General features: G+C 59.8%; 1 protein-coding gene across 2 annotated transcripts; it reads right to left on the bottom strand.

Moving 5' to 3' along the window:
- Positions 1–574: 574 nt before the first annotated feature.
- Positions 575–16675, bottom strand: Mnt (MAX network transcriptional repressor). 2 transcript variants are annotated; one of them, XM_015996164.3, is made up of 6 exons: positions 15690–16675; positions 10064–10658; positions 9546–9587; positions 9268–9379; positions 4092–4284; positions 575–3901 (listed from the first exon to the last, which is right to left on the bottom strand). In XM_015996164.3, the coding sequence occupies exons 1-6, from the start codon at positions 15760–15762 to the stop codon at positions 3072–3074; spliced, it is 1845 nt and encodes a 614-aa protein (XP_015851650.1). In that variant the 5' UTR covers positions 15763–16675; the 3' UTR covers positions 575–3071. The 2 variants fall into 2 exon arrangements, with proteins under 2 accessions (XP_015851650.1, XP_042138321.1); XM_042282387.2 differs by lacking the exon at positions 9546–9587 and having other exon boundaries at positions 15690–16220.
- Positions 16676–16867: the final 192 nt, after the last annotated feature.

The raw sequence follows: 16867 nt of genomic DNA, 5'->3' as shown, positions 1-16867 counted from the left end.
AGAGAGGCCTGCACCACCACACCACGCCCAGCCTGCTCTAAGGGTGTGTGTGTGTTACACCTGCAAGTCTGTCTGTCTATCTGTACCTCATGTGTGCCTGATTCTCCAGACGCCAGCAAAGGGCATCAGATACCCTGGAATTGGAGTTATAGTTTGAGTCACCATGGTCCTCCAGAAGAACAGCCAGTGCTGCTGAGCCATCTTTCCAGCCCTTTACAAGCTGTTTAAAAAATAATTTTATTTACATTTATTTGACTGCTTATTGATGTGTGCTGATCTGTCACATGCATGAGGTGCCCATGGAGGCCACAAGAGGGAGTCAGAGCCCCTGGAACTGGAGCTACAGGCAGTTGTGAGCCACGTGATGGGGTGTTGAGACCCACACTGGTTCCTCCGAAGTGTAGCAAATGCTGCCTAAGCCACCTCTGGAACTCATTACCAGGTTTTAAGTTCGTAACTCAGGCCACCACCCCATTTTCTTCATTCTCTTGCCTCAGCCTCCAGCTAATCGGCCCCGTGAGCCTCTGCCTCTCGGAATGAAATGACCCAGATGCTGCAGGCTAGCAGCCCCACGTCAGGTTTCAGTGCAGATTTATTTCAGTTTTATATTTTATTCCAGGCAAGTGCTTATTACATGGATAGTATTCATGTCTCAATACCTAAAGTCTCAGAGCATGAACAGCCACTAGAATACAGTTCAATAGTAAAAATACAATATGTACAAAATTAGGGTTTTTGTAGTTTTTTTTTTTTTCCCACACAGCAGATGTACCCAAACACATAAAAATCTCTACAGTCTGGGGTCGCTACAATTCATATTTCAGGAAACAGAGACACAGTGACCGAGTCCTCACTGTAAACAAGGGCCACCTCTTTGGGGACTGGGAGTGGGACCCTGGGATTGGGGGAGAAGCAGCTGTTCCTAGAGAGAGGCTATGGTGACCCAGCTACCCTCCAGGCATTCTCTGCCCTTCTTTGGCCCCCAGGGAACCACTCCCCCCTTTTCCTCCCCGAGGTAAAGATCCCAGGCAGTGAGCCACTCCAATCAGCACAGGTAAAACACGCATGAGAGGTAAGGTGTGTGTGTGTGTATGTGTGTGTGTGTCCCAGGCTGGAAGGGATAGGAAGGGAAGGGCCAGGCGGTCCCACAGGGTGAGGACAGATGTGGTCCTAACAGCTCTCAAAGGGGAGATGCCCAAGAAAGGGCTGGGAGGTGGCTGCCCACTTGGGCACACAGCAGTCACAAACAACAAAAACAGCAACAACACCCATCATCACCAATCTGGACATCGTCATTCGGCACTAGATCTGGAGGAACCCCTGGTGGGGGGAGGGGGTGGATGATGAGGTATCTGTGCAGGCCTGCAGGCCAACACGATGGTGTGAGCTCTGGAACTGGCCTCAAGACACAGAGAGGGACAAAGGGGGTGGGGTGGGGGCAATTCATCACGTGGTCTGACTGTGCCAGCACCAGACCCTGCTCTGGCACAACAGAGCAGAGTGGAGGTGGCCCCCAGAGGCAGGGTGTGGGTAGGGGTGGCTGCAGCCACAGGAAGGCAGCCAGCTTGTGGGGTTAGGATTTCTGCGCTGGGATAGGGACCTGGTCCTAGCCACCATTCCCTACCCCAGGAGACGTAATAAAGTGCCCTGGAGGTCTCCAGGGCCAGAAGGACCTGTGAGTTCTTAAGCATCTGAGGAAGTCACTATTTCAAGGGAGAATGTATTCAAGACCTTCACTGGCCTCAGTGCCCTGCTCACATGTCATCTGAAGGACCCTGAGCCCTCCTTCTGGCCCCCCAACTTACCCCAGTGCAAGCTTCACGCCTAGGGACACTTGCTTCCTGCCCCACACCGAAAGGCCATTGGTGAGTGTCCAGTGGGGAGCTGAATGTGCACACGTGTAACTGAGTGTCTGACACAAGGCCACTTAGAATAAATATCCACTTAAAAAGAGAAGCCGAAGCGGCCTGCGAGCGCAGAGGCAGGAGACACAGCATCCCTAAGCACAGGACTCCTCACTCTTGCCAGTCCTGACGAGCCTTGTCTTAGCCCAGCAAAGGCCCTTTCCACAGTGGACAGTGCAGCACCCACCAGGAAGGGGCCTCAAAATTGCCACTCAAAGCGGGAGATGGGAAAAGCCCCGGGATTTCAGCTCGCTGATACCTCAGCAATGCGGCTTAGTTCCCAGAACCACGGCTGGTCCCTGCTTCCCAAGCTGAAGGCAGGACCGAAACCCAGAGGCCTGGGGAAGCACTGGGCAGAGCAAGGAACCAGGACAGAGAGTGCCAGGTCCAAGGATGGAACCTCCCGGGCCTCGCAGGTGGGAGGCAAGGCTGCCAGACCCACCTCCCCAGCCCGAAGCTCAGCCTGCTCTGGAGAGGTCAGGAGCCCAGGGGCAGGTGTGGAAAACTTGACAACAGCCTACATTTTGTTTATTGTTGGTTGAGACTCATTTTAAACAGTTTCTACTGTGACCAATCACAGTGACTCCATCCAGGTGGATCCGAGAGCCCCAGGCCCAGGTATTCACCTGTCTTAGCCTGACTCCAGATCTTGGGATCTGTCAGCTGTCCTCAGAGCTGGGCCCCTCTCCACCCAGTCCTCACTTCTCTGGGGCTCTGTTTCCTACACAGAAGTCCCAGAGGACTCTGAGGCTGGGGAGGGAGGCCGGGAAGCTCAGCCACCTCACCAGACAATAGCAGCAGCAGCACAGGAAGGCAGACCGGGGAAGGAGAAGCCAGAGAACACAGCCACAGCGCAGACTTCGGGGTGGACAAGGTAGGGAGGCAGGAGTGGCACCAGGGCTGGCACCAGGCTGGGCAGGCAAGTACGTCCACCAAAGCGTCCTCATGTCTACCGAGTCCTAGTGCGGCAGGACAACTTCCTGCCTGCACCCAACTCCCTGGAGGGCCCCTCCCCTGGCTCAGAGTCTCTGCACCCCCTTCCCCTAGGAGGCCTGGGGGTGGTGTGGGTGGGGCGGGCCTGGCTGGAATGTGTGGAGCTGGTGGGTGGGAGAGGGGCAGTCGGGTCCCCCTCCCCTGCCCCCACTGGGGGCCTAAAGGGCCTCATCCTCAAGCCAGCTTGAGTGTGCTGACAGGAAAGGAGGGCATAGTGACCATAGTCACAGGGTTGAGCACTGTCTGGCCCACCAGCTGGGGGTGGTGTACCACCTGGGCCCCCACGGCTGGCTTGGCCATGACAGCGGCCGGAGGGCCCAGCCCGGCTGTGCCGTTCACTTGCTGGTGCGAAAGGGTGTGGGCGATGTGGCTCACTGCCACAGGCTGGCTCACCGCCACAGGCTGTGGGTACAAGGGCAGCTGGGAGCCGAGGTGGGCCACATGGTTGAGGGTGGCCGGGTGCACTGTGATGTGGCCAATGGGGGGTGTGGCGGGTGCCAGCTGCACAGCAGGGCTGGGGGCGGAGGGGGCGATGTGGGCGATGTGCTTGCCCCCCGGGCCCTGCAGAACGTGGTTCACAGTCTGGATGACTGAGGCGTGGGTGGTGGCCGTATGGGCGATAACTGTGGAGCCTCCTCCAGCCGTGGCCACAAGATGGGCTGGAGCGGGCACTAGCGTCTGGGTCGGGGTGGCTGGGGGGGGAGGAGGGGCTGGCAGAGGGGTTTTCTGCTGTGGCGGCGGCTGCTGTGGCTGCGGCTGCTGCTGCTGCTGCTGCGGTGGCGGTGGTGGTGGCTGCTGCGGCTGCTGCTGCTGCTGCACAGGGAGGTGGGCAGGAGACAGGGCCACGGAGTGGGGATGGGGGTGCGGGGGAGGAGGCAGAGGCGCAGAGGCGGGGCTGGGGGTTGGCAGGGTGGATTTCAGCAGCTCCAGCTGGGGTCGATGGTTCAGCTTAGGTGGGCCTGCCCGGTCTTCCTCCATATCCTCGTCTATGTTGTCCTCGCCCTCTGTCAGGGAACACAGGGCAGGGGGCGGGTCAGAAGAGCTCGGGGAACAAGTGGCTGGAGGCCAAGGTGTCCTTGGAGGTCAGTATGCTGGAGCTGGGACAGATGGCCTCTTTTCCAGCAGGGAAAAACCTCAGGGAAGCTAAGGACAACATTTGAGGGTGACAGGACCAGCAGAGGGGCCGAGGCTCACCAGAGGCTGTGGAGGTGGAGGCTTGGTCATCCTCAGGCTGGCCTGTCTGCCGGAGCACACGGTCAATCTCCAGTACATCCATCCACTGGCTCAGCTCATGCTTGAGCTCTGCCAGGCGCTGCTGCGTGGCAATCTTCTCCCGTGCCAGCCGCTCCATCTCATGCTCATATTCTTTCTCCTTCCTCTTCAGGGACTGGGGACAGGGCAAAGGACAGCAGAGTGCCCTTAGCAGCAGCCACAGGCTCCATGGCCCTCAAAACTTCTGAACCAGTGGCTCTCAACTTTCCTAAGGCTGCGACCCTTTAATACAGTTTTATGGTTGTGGTGACCCCAACCCTAGAATTATTTCATTGCTACTTCGTAACTGTAATTTTGCTACTGTTATGAACTGAATCATAATGTAAATAGCTGATCTGTGCCCCCCAAAGGGGTTGCGACCCACGGGTTAAGAACCACCATTCTGCAGTGACCAAAGCAGCTGGGAGACCACACTTGCCTCCTCTTCCATCACTCTGCCCAGTGAGGACCAGCATCTGAGTCACTGGGCGCCTAAGCAGGCACCCACCAAAAGCTAGCACAGATCCAAGTCCCAGGGGACCCTTCTGCACACCACCCTGACCGGGTCCTCAGGGACTTCAGTCTCAACCCACCTCACTCCCGCAGCCTCCACTATCACTCAGCTCACTCTGTTCACTCACTGAGGCGACAGTGACCCTCCTTGGTTCCCTCCTGCAATGACCGACACTCCTCTCTACCACCGCTCACGGTTCCCTGCTTCCTGGTCCCTGGAAGGTTTCTCGCTAGACTGACAGCCCGGTTCCCATCACAGGCTTCTACCTGCCTGGCCCCAACGCCGGACCCGTTCCTCCCCCGACCTCAGCGGCCCCTCAGCTACCCATGCTTCCTCTCCAGCTCGCAATTCACACTGCCCCCCACTCAGGAGCGGCCCACAACCCTCCAGACCTCAGAGGATATCGAAACTGAAAAACCTGTGCTGTGCCCTACTGGCCAACAATAAAGGATCTTGGGGAGTTCCACAGTACCCCAGGTCTGACTGCACACCTCTAGGGAGTTTTCACCTCAAGGTCCAGGCCAGCCCTTCCTCACCACAGATATCCCTGCTTCCCTCAGAACACAGGAGGGTCTTCCTTACTGACAATGCCTCTTCGATACTCAGCCCCGCCCAGTCCGAAGCCTCACTGCGTCTCCTCTGCATACACAAAGGCCAGCTCATGCCCCAGTTTCAGCTGCCTTCTAAAGTAAAGTGCCTGCCTGCGTGATCTCCAGACCCCGACACTTTGGCCCACCTCTTGTCTCCCAGCCTAGGAAGGTCAGCCCTGCTGTGTCCATCAGTCAAGGCAGGCACTACCAGGGCTGACTCCAGAGTCCATTTCTCAACCTGCTTCTGAACATCTAACTCCAAAGCATGGGGTCACCGCAGGTGCAGAGGCCACAGGCACCCCACACACTAGCTTGTCTGAACCCTGCCTTGCTGTTCCCACATGGATCCCTGCCTTCACTCCCCGACCCCGTGTGTGGGGTTCTGTCTGTCTGTCGGTCTCCATGATACTTACTTGCAGGGGAGGGGACACAAGTCACGTGCTACAGTGAAAGTCACGTCAGAAAACAAAAGGGTTTTTCTCAACTTCTCTACTGTAGGTCCCAGCTGACATGCTTGGCTCCTTCACCGAGACCCTTCACCAGCCCACCCCTGGCCTCTTGACTTCTAGACCACACCCAAGTCCCACTCTCCTCCATTATCCCTCCCCAGCCCAAGGCCTTGTCAGCATACCCTCCTGCCTCAGTCTCTCCCAGTGACCCTACTGCGTATCTGAATGGAGTGTGTCGCTAACAGAATGGAGTCTGTCCAATGGGGCTTCATTAGCCCCGGCTCACTGGACCACGGGCTGTTCTACAGCCAGTTTACATCCCTGACCACATCAGTGACCAGTAGCATGCTTACTCAGGCCGCCAAGGATCTATAAGTCTGCCACCCTCCTATCAGGGTGTCAGCCTCTACCCCATCTTCCCTTCATCAAAGGGAATGCAGACTCATGATCTAGCAGCAGCTCGGCTGCTTCTCCCGGCTGGGTACAGCATCACATCCAACCCCACTTCCCCACACTCCTCCAGTGGCCCCAAGCTCTGGACATTCCTTATGCGGTGAGCAAAAGCTTCACACTCTCAACGCCTGCAACACCAGGCCCAGAGCCGTGCCACGCCGGCCTCGGCATACCTGTCATTAGTTCCACGCCACAGTCCCCCATGTACCACCCCACTTCAGTTTATCCTGCTTCTCCTATTTCTGCTAGAAACAGTAGGAAAGACCTTGTCTTTATCCTAACACACATGGCACCTCTGTGTCCTCTCACCTGGCTCTGTCCCTGAGAGCTGCACATGACATCAGAGGAGGCCACATCAAGCACAGGCCCTGGGTGACTCAGTCCTCACTTGAACCTTCAGACTGTTGGCTCCAAGCGCCATCCTCAACTCTATCCACTGCTTGTAGGGAGGCTAGACTCTGGGTGAGGGGGCCCAAACACCCCCTTTCCACAGAGTTCAGCCCACAGGCCTAGAGACCCCTGCAGACCTCCCCGAGTCCACCCATAGTCCACATGGCTCCACCTGTTTCGTGGTGCTAGCAATGAAGTCCACAGCCGCAGGAGTGCTGGGCAAGTTCTCTTCTGAGCTGAAGCTCCCTGTCCCCCGGGCTTTGTTTCAAACCCACTTATTTTAGGTGTCGATCTGGACACATGTCTATTATTCTTGTCTCCGTCCACTTCACTGTGGCCTTCTTCAAGTCCTTCACTACCCCAAGCAACTTTGGAGACCACCTCGACACCCTCCTCTAACACCCCCTGCCCTTAGACAAGACAAGGCTGTACTATGCAAGCCCAGCTGGCCTGGAACTCAGATCGGCCTGCCTCCCCTGCAGAGGCATCAGGCAGGCCTTCCTCCCCAGCCCTTCTCTTGTGAACACACCACCAAAGCCCTAGCTCCCTAAGGCCCAGAGCCAACCTCCAACCCTCTTCTAGTGCCTGTTGCCTCTCTGCAAGACAAGTCACCCTCCTACCATCTTGTACATCCAAGCATACCTCTCCCTCGTTCCTGCTGAAGAAACCACCACTCTGTCCTGTGCTGTGCCTCACTCACCCAGATGTAGCTGTCCTACAGGCCTCTGCAAATGTCCTTTCCCGAGCACTTTCCTGACGCCCCAAAACAGATCCCGCCACCCCACAAGACACAGTCCTTGGAACGTTCACATTTAGGATCTGCTGCAGGTCCTAATTTACCAGGACAAAACTCATCCCTTTTTCTTTTGGTCTCTGGTCCTCAGAAGCAGACCCAGGGCATGACCAAAAACATTTAATGAAATAAATGGGTACCACACCGGGTTTCCACAATCTTTTTTGTTTGGTTTTTCCAGAAAGGGTCTCTCTGTGTAACAGCCCTGACTGTCCTGGAACTCACTCTGTAGACTAGGCTGGTCTCAAATTCACAATGATCCGCCTGCCTCTGCCTCTCAAGTGCTGGGATTAAAGGCCTGAGCCACCCATCACCCCGCTGGGTTTCCCAAGTCTTGTGACTTCTGTTTCTGCTTCCATGATCAGCACCAATCAAGCCTTCTCACGGACAGCCTGGGGCCCCTCCACTTCCTCGTCAGTTGAGGCCTGATTCTAAGGGAGCTTCCTTCAGCGGCTTCCACAGCAGCGAAGATATTTTCAAATCCACACATTATGCAAAGCTCCCTTCCCCAGGCACACATCTATAAAAAGACACTTGTCTTGCTCCAGCTCCTTCCTACCTCGCAGTCACAATCCTATTAATATTTAGAGACCGCAAAATTTTTTTTGCATAAATTCCAACTCTTCTACCATCTCTATGGTACTATTTTTTTCGACTTAGCATCACACCAAATGAGGAAACTGATACTCAAAGGAAATGTCACGGCGTCACGGCAGAGGTGTGCTAAGAGACTGCTTTGATAAAAACAAGTGAATTACGCCCAAGCCCAAAGTCAGTAAAATTATCACGGAAATAAGCTCCAGGACACTGCACAGCCTGCGCCGGGCCCCTTGGCCCCGCAAGCGAGGCCCCGCCCCTCCGGGGCACGCGCGCACCCACGCGGACCTGCCCGCTGCGTCACCGCGGGCGGCCGGCCGGCCCCGCCCCCAGCTGCCGGGAAGCTCCGGGAGGCGGGCAGGGAGGCGGGCAGAAAGGCGCGCGCATCGGCTGGCGGCTCAGAGGCGCGGCCTGGGGCCCCGAGCACCAGGTCCGGTTACCTCCAGGTTGTGACCGAGCTACGGAAGCCCCGCTGGAGGAGTACGGGCACCCCTCCCACGGAAGCTGTGATGCAGCCTCGCTCCCGCGAGCATCCCGCGTGGGTGGACGGAAACCCCGATGCTCGCCCTGCACCCCCCTCCCCCGTGCACTCCCCGCGCGCGCGCGCGCACCACCGCCGCCGCCGCCGCCGGGAGCGCTAGGTCCCTCCCATTCCCCAACGGTTTGGTCTCCCGCGCCGCCCAGCCCGGCCGCGCCCATCCCCCCCGCCACCTCCCGGGCACGCGGAACCCTACGCGGTTTCCAGGGCGACAGCAACTTCGCACTGCCGCGGAGAGGGCCGCCAGTGCCCGCGGGGAGAGGCGACATCACCAGCGGGGGACCCCCTTCCCAGCACTCGCGGGAAGGAAACAGTTAAGGCGCAGTGGCCCCGCGCGGTCACCCGGGCAGCCTCAGGGCCCCACCCCGACCGTAGTCCTGAGCGCTGCCAGGCGAACGCAGACACCACGTCCCTCCCGATTCATTCCCGCCCCCCGCCACCAGTGACCGCCCGAGTCCGGGTCTCGCCCGGGCACTGCGGGTTGGGAGGTGCCGGTGGGCCAAGCTGCGTGCCCTGGTTACGCGCGGGCCGAGCAGACGCGGTGCGTGGGGGAGGGGAAGGCCGAAAAGTGCACGGCCGCCGCCGCCGCCGCCGCCCTCTCGCGCAGGCGCCCTCCCGCCCGCCCCCTCCCGGGCTGGGAGCCCCGCTGATGTCAGCCGGGCCATGTGCTCAGCGCCCGCGTGGAGGCGGGCGGGGGAGCCTGCCGGCAGCAGGAGGAAACTGGCGCTGCGGCCGTCACGGCAGCGCCCAGCCCTGCCTCCTCCCTCCCTCCCTGCCTCCCTCCCTCCCACATACCTGGATGTACCGCAGCGCCGTCCGCAGCACGCTCAGATTCGACGTCTTCTTGTCGTCCACGTTGGGGATGTTGCGCTTCAGGGTCTCGAAGCATTCCTTCAGATGGGCCCTCCTGGGGAAAAGGGGTGAACGCTGGTCAGCCAGCGCCCCGAGGGCACAGGGGCAGGAGGCCAGGCCCGGGGCAAACACAACAGAAGCTCTGGGGGGGAACCCCGTGCTGGGTGGGTGAGTCCGGGAGGGGCGGGCCCAGAGTCACACTCCCAAGTGTGCACACACACCTGTTTTTCTCCAATTTGTTGTGGACTTCTCTGGTTCCGATCCTGAAACCCAGACAAATAGGAGGCTCAGGGAGGAAGGCCCAGATCCGGCCTTCCGGACCCACACCACCCATACCCCCCACTGACCAGGTGTCCTAGGCTTTTTTGTCCCCGACATTCTCTCGATAAACTGGAAGTGTTGGCCCGGTGTTGGGCCCATCCACCTCCTGGAGGGGACCTCTATGATCAAAACCTATGGCCCCTGGAACTCTGCATCCCACTGGTCCAACTAAGGCAAGGGATCCTGCAGGGGTTCTAGAATCGACCTCCGGCAATGGCCTGGAAATGCCTGCCGTGGTCTCCAGCGTTGCCGCTAAGAACAACCATCAGCAGGATAGTGCCTTATTACGAGAGGTATCTCTAAGTGGCACGGGACATTCCCCAGCGGGGGCTAGCTGGCCAGGGCAGCTTCTCTTGCACTCCCGGCCCATGCTGGACGGTCTCCCATCCAACCGGCCCCTCTGCCGCGCCCCACTCACCCCCCAGGCCGCTTCTTTTGTTCACTGGATTTGGCTTCTTCAGCTGGTGCCAACTTCAGGGTCCCAAGCGTGGGCGGGGGCGGCTGCTGGGGAGCCAGCTGAGGCTGGACTCCAGGGTGTGGCGCAATGGTCAGGATGGGCGTAGGGAGGGGCTGCAAAGGCTTGGGGCTGCCAGTCGGTGCGACGACGGTGGTGGTGGTCTTCGGATCAGGCAGTAGCGGGGCAGGGGCGGGCACCTGCGGCCTGGTGGGCAGGGGGGCTGGCTCCTTAATGCTGAGTCCAGGGGTGCTGACCAGGGCCGGCTGACGAGGTGCCAGGGGCAGAGGCTGGGCCGCCGGGGGCAGAGGTGGAGGCGGGGGCAGGGACTGTGGGGAGTTGGTCACTACAGGAATAGGGATGACGGTCAGCGGGGCAGGGGCGGGCAGCGGCGGCGGCGGCGCGGGCGGTGGTGCCGGTGGCGACAGGGGTAGCGGGGGAGCCTCGATGCGGGGTTCCTCCACGGGCAGGGCATGGGCCAACCTGGCCAGGCTACTTGCCCTCTTCTGCTCCTGCTCTCTCTCCCGTTCCCGCTCCAGGCGAAGGCGCTCCTGCTCCTCTATGCAGAGAGAACACACGGGGGTCTCAGCAGAGCCCAGGGTCCTGGGCCCCCATCTACGCCTGTCCTCCAACCCTAACTTCGTCCCATCAGGGCTCAGTGACATCCTGCCCTGCCTGACACACCAGACACAGCAAGGCAGCACTAACAGACACCAGCCTGGCCCCCTGCCCCTGGGGACCTCACGTCCTGGGGCAGGGAGTGGGGCAGCAAAGGAACGGGGGTGCCAGGCTGGCTTCGGGGAAGACAGGGGTTCACGAATGGGATGCTGGGGGCCCAGCAACCTAGAGCTGGATGTGCAACTAGATAGGTAACCAACAGGAGTATCCAGAAGGGCATAAGGCTAAGGTGTGCACAGGGATGGATGAGGTCTGGGCTGGCAACAGGCCAGACCACCACAGGGGCATGGGGCCATCCACAGAATTGACCCGGCACCTGTTGGAGAGCGGGCGGTACCTCTGTTTCACAGAGAGACCAAATGATTCGCCGAGTTACACAGCAGGTCTGCTGCCCAGCCAGATGCCCTGTTGCTCACTGTAAGCTCACTAGGTGTCCTCTCACATCCACACCCCCAGTTCTCACAAGAGCCCCAGGTTACAGGGCAAACCCCTCACATTTACTTCATGAGAACACGGCCTGCTAAGCCAAAGGCCCCAACTTTTCCTCCGAGAGCAGTGAGTCCAGCTGTTCTCCCAACATGTTAGGACCCATGTCTCTCAGGCCAGGCTGTCCCTTGTCCAGGACCACTTACAGCAGGAACAGCACAGTTTAGACAGGCGGAGGCAGGCAGAAGGGAGGACCAGCCAGGTAAAGGCAGCAGAGGTTGAGCAGGGCCACTGAACTCAGGCAACCTTCATGATCACATCCCTCAGCATCTCTAGTGAGACCCACTCAAGAGCGGGACCAAAGTGGGACCGGCCGCTATCCAGGAACCGGCTTCTCTCAGGCCCCACCCTAGGCTCCCTGGCCAGGGCTTTTGTTCAGGGCTGGGTCACCATCTCCCAGGTAAGGGAAGCAGCCCAGACCCTTCTGCTTGTGGTGTCAAAACTGTTGACAACAGAGGGCGGACACACCCTGAGCAGGATCATGTGATGTGGGGCTGGAGCTAACTCCTCCCTAGGGAGGAGGGGCACAGTCCCCTCAGGTCTTCCTAACCCAAAAGACCCCATGGTCTTCTGGGCTTGGAACAGCGTAAGGAGGAGCCCCACCTCCAGCCCCACAAGACAAGGAAGGAGCCGAGGAGGAAGCTGAGGGAGGAAGTGTTTGGAAGGAATCATAAACTGTTTCCCAGCAGCCCGAGTTCAGGCCTCTTCCCATCTCCCCTGCCCTTCAGGAAGGGGAGGACAGGCTTACTCCAACGAAGAGGCCTTGCTCACCCGGGCGGGTCTCTCTGTCAGCACTTGACTTAGGTTCCTGCAGCTCCCCACAAACCACAGTGGTAAAGAAGCCTGTGGAGTTCCAACTTCAGAGCCCTTCCTCTGGCTGGCCTGGAACAGATCTGGCCCACACACTTTAAACTCAGGGCCTAATAAAGCTCCTTTGACTGATCCAGTTTTGTTTTTTTTAAATCTTTATTTTGTGTTAGTGAGGGCACACACAGGTCAGAGGACCACTCTCAGGGTCTCAGAGGTTCTGTCTCTCCTCCCACCATGGGTTCCTAGGATCGACCTCAGTCAGGCTTTCTCTGGCGCTGCTTGCTCACTGGCCTGGGGACAAGTGTTTTAAGTCACCACAGGTGGAGGGGCCCAAAGCCAGGTACTGGACTGGAAGCTAAGTCTGTACTTCAAGCTCCTCTAGGAGACAGCAACCCCCTCCCCCCTCCCCCCTCTCTTCCAGAGCCACCACGAAGCCACGCTTCCCAGATACCAGGAAGGACTCACTGAATGAGCTCCACCACACCCAGCATTGTCAACCCTAACCGGACAGCAGAGGCTGCTCCACGACCACCCCAGCCCCCTAGAGCTTCCCTCCCCTGGTTCTGCCTCCTTTCCTACCCAGGGTCCCCTCCCAGTGACGGACAAACTGTGCTTCTTAGGTCATCTTACGGAATGTTCTGACCCACAGGTGTCCTCCTCTCACATGCGTGCACACCCACACCTACCTCCTCCAGGCTCCACCCAGGCACCAACCCGGTGAATTAGCAAGACCCTCCGGGCTGGGAGAGCACAGGCCTTGTCTGCCTACAACCTTGCTTGCTACTGTGGTCTCATGTGTACAGGACTTCCCCCCTTCTGGATGCCACCAGAGCTTGGCACAGAAGGCAGGCTCAGAGCAGGGCAGGTGCCGGGCACCTCTGCACACACCAGCCAGCTCCCTCCCATCAAGGTAGGAGACCATCTCAAGTCATCTCCACACAAGCTGGCAAAGGCCTGCCAAGTCCTCCTCCGGGCGCCAGCACGGCCCTGCCCTTCCCTCTCTTCTCCCTCACAACTGCTTACATGTGCGGCACATCCTTAGGTCGTCTGTCATGTGAGCAGACTGGTCTGCAAGGCTTGACCTTGCCTTGTAGGTGGGAACGGAGAGGCTAAGAGACTCCCTGCTCAGAGCTGGTTATCTGAAGTAAGTACCTCCGTAGGGGCAGTTCTGCTCGACATGCTGGTGTCAGCTACAGGGCAGGGGTCTTAACCCGTGGGAACCAAATCTGGCCTTCTCTGTACTCGAGGCCGCCTGGGCTTCCCAGTACCCACCCATCTTCTAAGACTCTGTGATCCATTATCAGGCAGCTGAGGCCTGGGAGCCGAGCTCTGCTTCTCCCCAGAGCTCCATCCTCGGAGGGAAGAGAAGGGCCGTGCAATTCCCTCAGAGGGCTTTTCCTACGCTCTTCTGCAGAGCTGGGACCCCCAACCCCCTCCAGCCCCCTCCACCTGACCGGTCAGCTCTGGGCTAATTGAACAAGTGTGAACACACGGCTGTAGAGGCCTTCTCGCTGTTCTAGATACCCCGGAAGGTTAATGTGAAATAAGAGTTCCCTAGGGGCAACAGGAGGGTCGGTCAATCCTGTTCACCTCTCTCAGACTGCCTGGTCCACAGTGGGGTATAACGGGTACTCCTGAACTGCACCGTGTATTGATGGTAGCGGCGGGTGACTCGTTCTCTCCAAACTCTTCAGGTCGCCCCCTGCCCACATCCGCCGCTGAAACCACACACTTGTCATTCTGGTTAACCACCAGCACTGTCCACTGCTTGACCCTGCTCGGGGGCCCAAAGCACAAGGGGGAGGGGCGCGAGGGTCGATGATACCCCAGAGCAGCTGCTCGGCACCAACCCGAGCACTGGTCTTGCACGACTCCAGTGACTCCTGACCTTGAGAGGCTGGTGGCTGTGACGAGGCCCCGCAGCTCCTCCGCCCCTTGCCGGCTAGCTACCACTCCGCCCGCCCGCCCGCCCGCCCGCCCGCCGGAGCGGAACAAGCTGCAGGCGCGCGGGCGCGAGCGCGAGCGAGCACACACACAACACACGCACACTACTACCTCCTGCATGACTCATCATTGAAGCAACAATAGGCAGAAAGAAAGGAAAGGAGGGCGAAGAACTCTCTCTCCACCACAACACTGCCGGCTGAAGGGTTCTGAGGAAGGGCAGGGGAGCCAGGGATCCCCGGGAACTGCACATACATTGCAGAACGGGGGCCCTCGCAAGCGTCTGGGAAGCTGAGGTCTTTTCCCTTCAGCCTCTCTTCCAGCAGCACTCGAAGGCTAAGGACCACAGCCAAAGGGGGTGGAGGGCCGGATCATAAAACCGGCGTCCGTCCTCTCTGAGGGCGAGCCAAAGTTTGCCCTTCTCACCCTGACTTATTGCAGGGTGGCCGGGGTGTTGCCAGAAGGGCTCGGGGACACCGTTAGTGGGTCAGTGAGAAGACGTGAGCTGTCGATGTCACCCTGAGATTCTGAGGGTTTCCCTCACTACAGGATCACAAACAGGAGGATCCAGCCAGAGCCAAGGTGAACGTAGCTCCTCCTACCCAGGGCAAAGGCTCTCCCTGGGAGACGGCCAGCAACCGGAGCCCGAGCCCAACCCGACTCAAGGCCCCTCGCCAGCCCCGCCCAGGCCCCGCCCCCGGGCCAGCGCGAGGCTGCCAGGAGGGGCCGGGCCGCTCCGTCCCCAGCGGGAGTGTCCCCCGTGCACGTGGTCGGGGGCGGGACCTGCCTACGTCACCAGTCCGTGTAACCAACGGGCTTGGGACGCAGGCACACGCAACATTCCAGCCAAGAGCGGGTTTGAAACGCGCAGACACGCCACATTCCACACCGGCTAAAGCAGGGCAAGGCAGGGGGGCCTGGGGGCTGCCCCCAGCGACCCGCGGGACACTCACATGCACCCAATCAGCGCAGCTTCCAGCCAAACCTAGACGTGCGACCCAGCCCAGCTCTGGGAGGCGGGGTCAGGCGGGGCTGGCCAAGATCATAAGACACGCGATGTCATTTCATTCTGCAAAGGCCGCCTCCGCCCGAAGCAGCGCGTAGATCTGCCGGGAGCGTTTCCCGCACCCTCCTGCCGGGGCCAGGGAATCCGGAGAGCTGCTCCGCGTAGAGTATTCCCCACCCCCACCCAGTTACGCACACGCCCCCTCGTGTGCTGTACAAACACCCGTGTACACGTCCGTTCATCCGCTCTCTCCCGGCTCCGATCACACATCTTGATGCACACACGCACGCACACGCGGGTCTGCCACCCCCACACATCAACATCCCTCTCCCCATCCCCCGGTTCACACATCCTCAATGGTATCCAGGGCGCCGCCCGCCCACACCTAAGGAGCCCCCCACTGAAGGTGTACCGGGGGGTGCCAGGCAGCTAGGGTGGCACCCGCAGAAGCTGGGTCCCTCTTTGCATGTTAATGGATTCATTAATTATTTTCACTGCTCGCATCACTCCTTCGGGACGGCAGCTCTTGCGGGGAGCCCGTGCTCTACCCGGCTTTTTAGGTCGCGCCGTAGAGGGACCTGCCTGCTATTTCCAGTGGGTTTGGGGATCGGGGTCACTGGCCTCCCCTTTTGCCCAGTGCCCCAGGGGCCCAGCCGGGCCGCTCACCACGTGCTCTCTGTTGTTGCTGCGCTTGCCATTCCAGGAAGCGGGCCGCCTCCAGTAGCGTCTCTATGCTCATCGCGCCGAGAGCAGCCGGGGGCGCGCCGGGGCCGAGGCTGCGGCCCGCGAGCCAAGCACAGGTCAGGCTGGCGGGCCGGCAGGAGGGAGGGATCACCTCCGGGGGGCGACAGGGCTGGGCGGCGCAGCGCACTCCTCAGAAAAGAACGGGGGAGCACGGGGAGAAAAATCAATGTCTCCCAAAATATTTGCAAAATAGGAATTTGCAAATTAAAACAATTTTGATGCAAAAAACAAAAAAAGGCGGCACTGCCTTCTTCCTTCCTTCTTCCTCTTCCTCCCTTCCGATGCCTCCCGCCCCGCGGCCCCCGGAGTCCCGCCGACAAGAAAGGGCTTTGCAACAAGATGGCGAGGAGGCACCGACACACACAACAAGGGAAGGAGCCGCGCTGCCCCCGGCCGCCGCCCCCGCTACTACACCGGGGCCGCAGCCAAAGCCCGGACCGGAGCCCCCGCCCGTAGGGCCGCGGCGTCTCGCTGAGGGCGGGGTCGCGCCAGGAGTAGCCCCGCCCACCGCGCGCGCACACGTGGCTTGGGTGGGGGTGAGAAGATGGAACCAGGCTTCCGCGCTGTTTCCGCTTTCCCGCCTTGCCCCTCCCTGCTCCGCGGCCAGCCACAAGTTAAACGGGGGTTGTTGCGTGCTTGAGGCATTCACGACGAGCTCTGCTTTGCTGCGAGAAGGAACGGGAAACCCGAGGCTTCTGTGAGCTGAGACAGCGGTAGTACACGTCAGGGGAACCTACGATCCGACCCTTAGGTCTCCCCGCCCCATGTAGACACGACCTAAATCCTGCAGCCGTCCGGTCTGTCGCAATTCCCCCGGGATCCGCCCCTGGGCGGAGCTGACAGCAAGCAGCCCGAGTATTGACAGAGGGACCGGGGAGCTGATCCCGTTCCGGATTTTGTCTCTGTTCCTCCCCCCGCAGTGCGTTCGCATCCTATTAGGCTACATCACCAGGCCGCCCGCCAATGGGCGGGCAGGACAACACGGCATGGAGCAGCTCCACATGGACACCCCGCGCCGCCAGCCTTCTGTTTAAAGGGCCAGTGTCTACGGGGTCGTTTTAGCGGGTGCGGATAAGGCCACCGGGTGAACGTAGGGTGAG

The sequence above is a fragment of the Peromyscus maniculatus genome, chromosome 8, assembly GCF_049852395.1.
Source record: "Peromyscus maniculatus bairdii isolate BWxNUB_F1_BW_parent chromosome 8, HU_Pman_BW_mat_3.1, whole genome shotgun sequence".
Classification (NCBI taxonomy): Eukaryota; Metazoa; Chordata; class Mammalia; order Rodentia; family Cricetidae; genus Peromyscus; species Peromyscus maniculatus.
The sequence above is the reverse complement of the archived record's forward strand: the minus strand, read 5'-3'. Positions and strand labels throughout refer to the sequence as shown.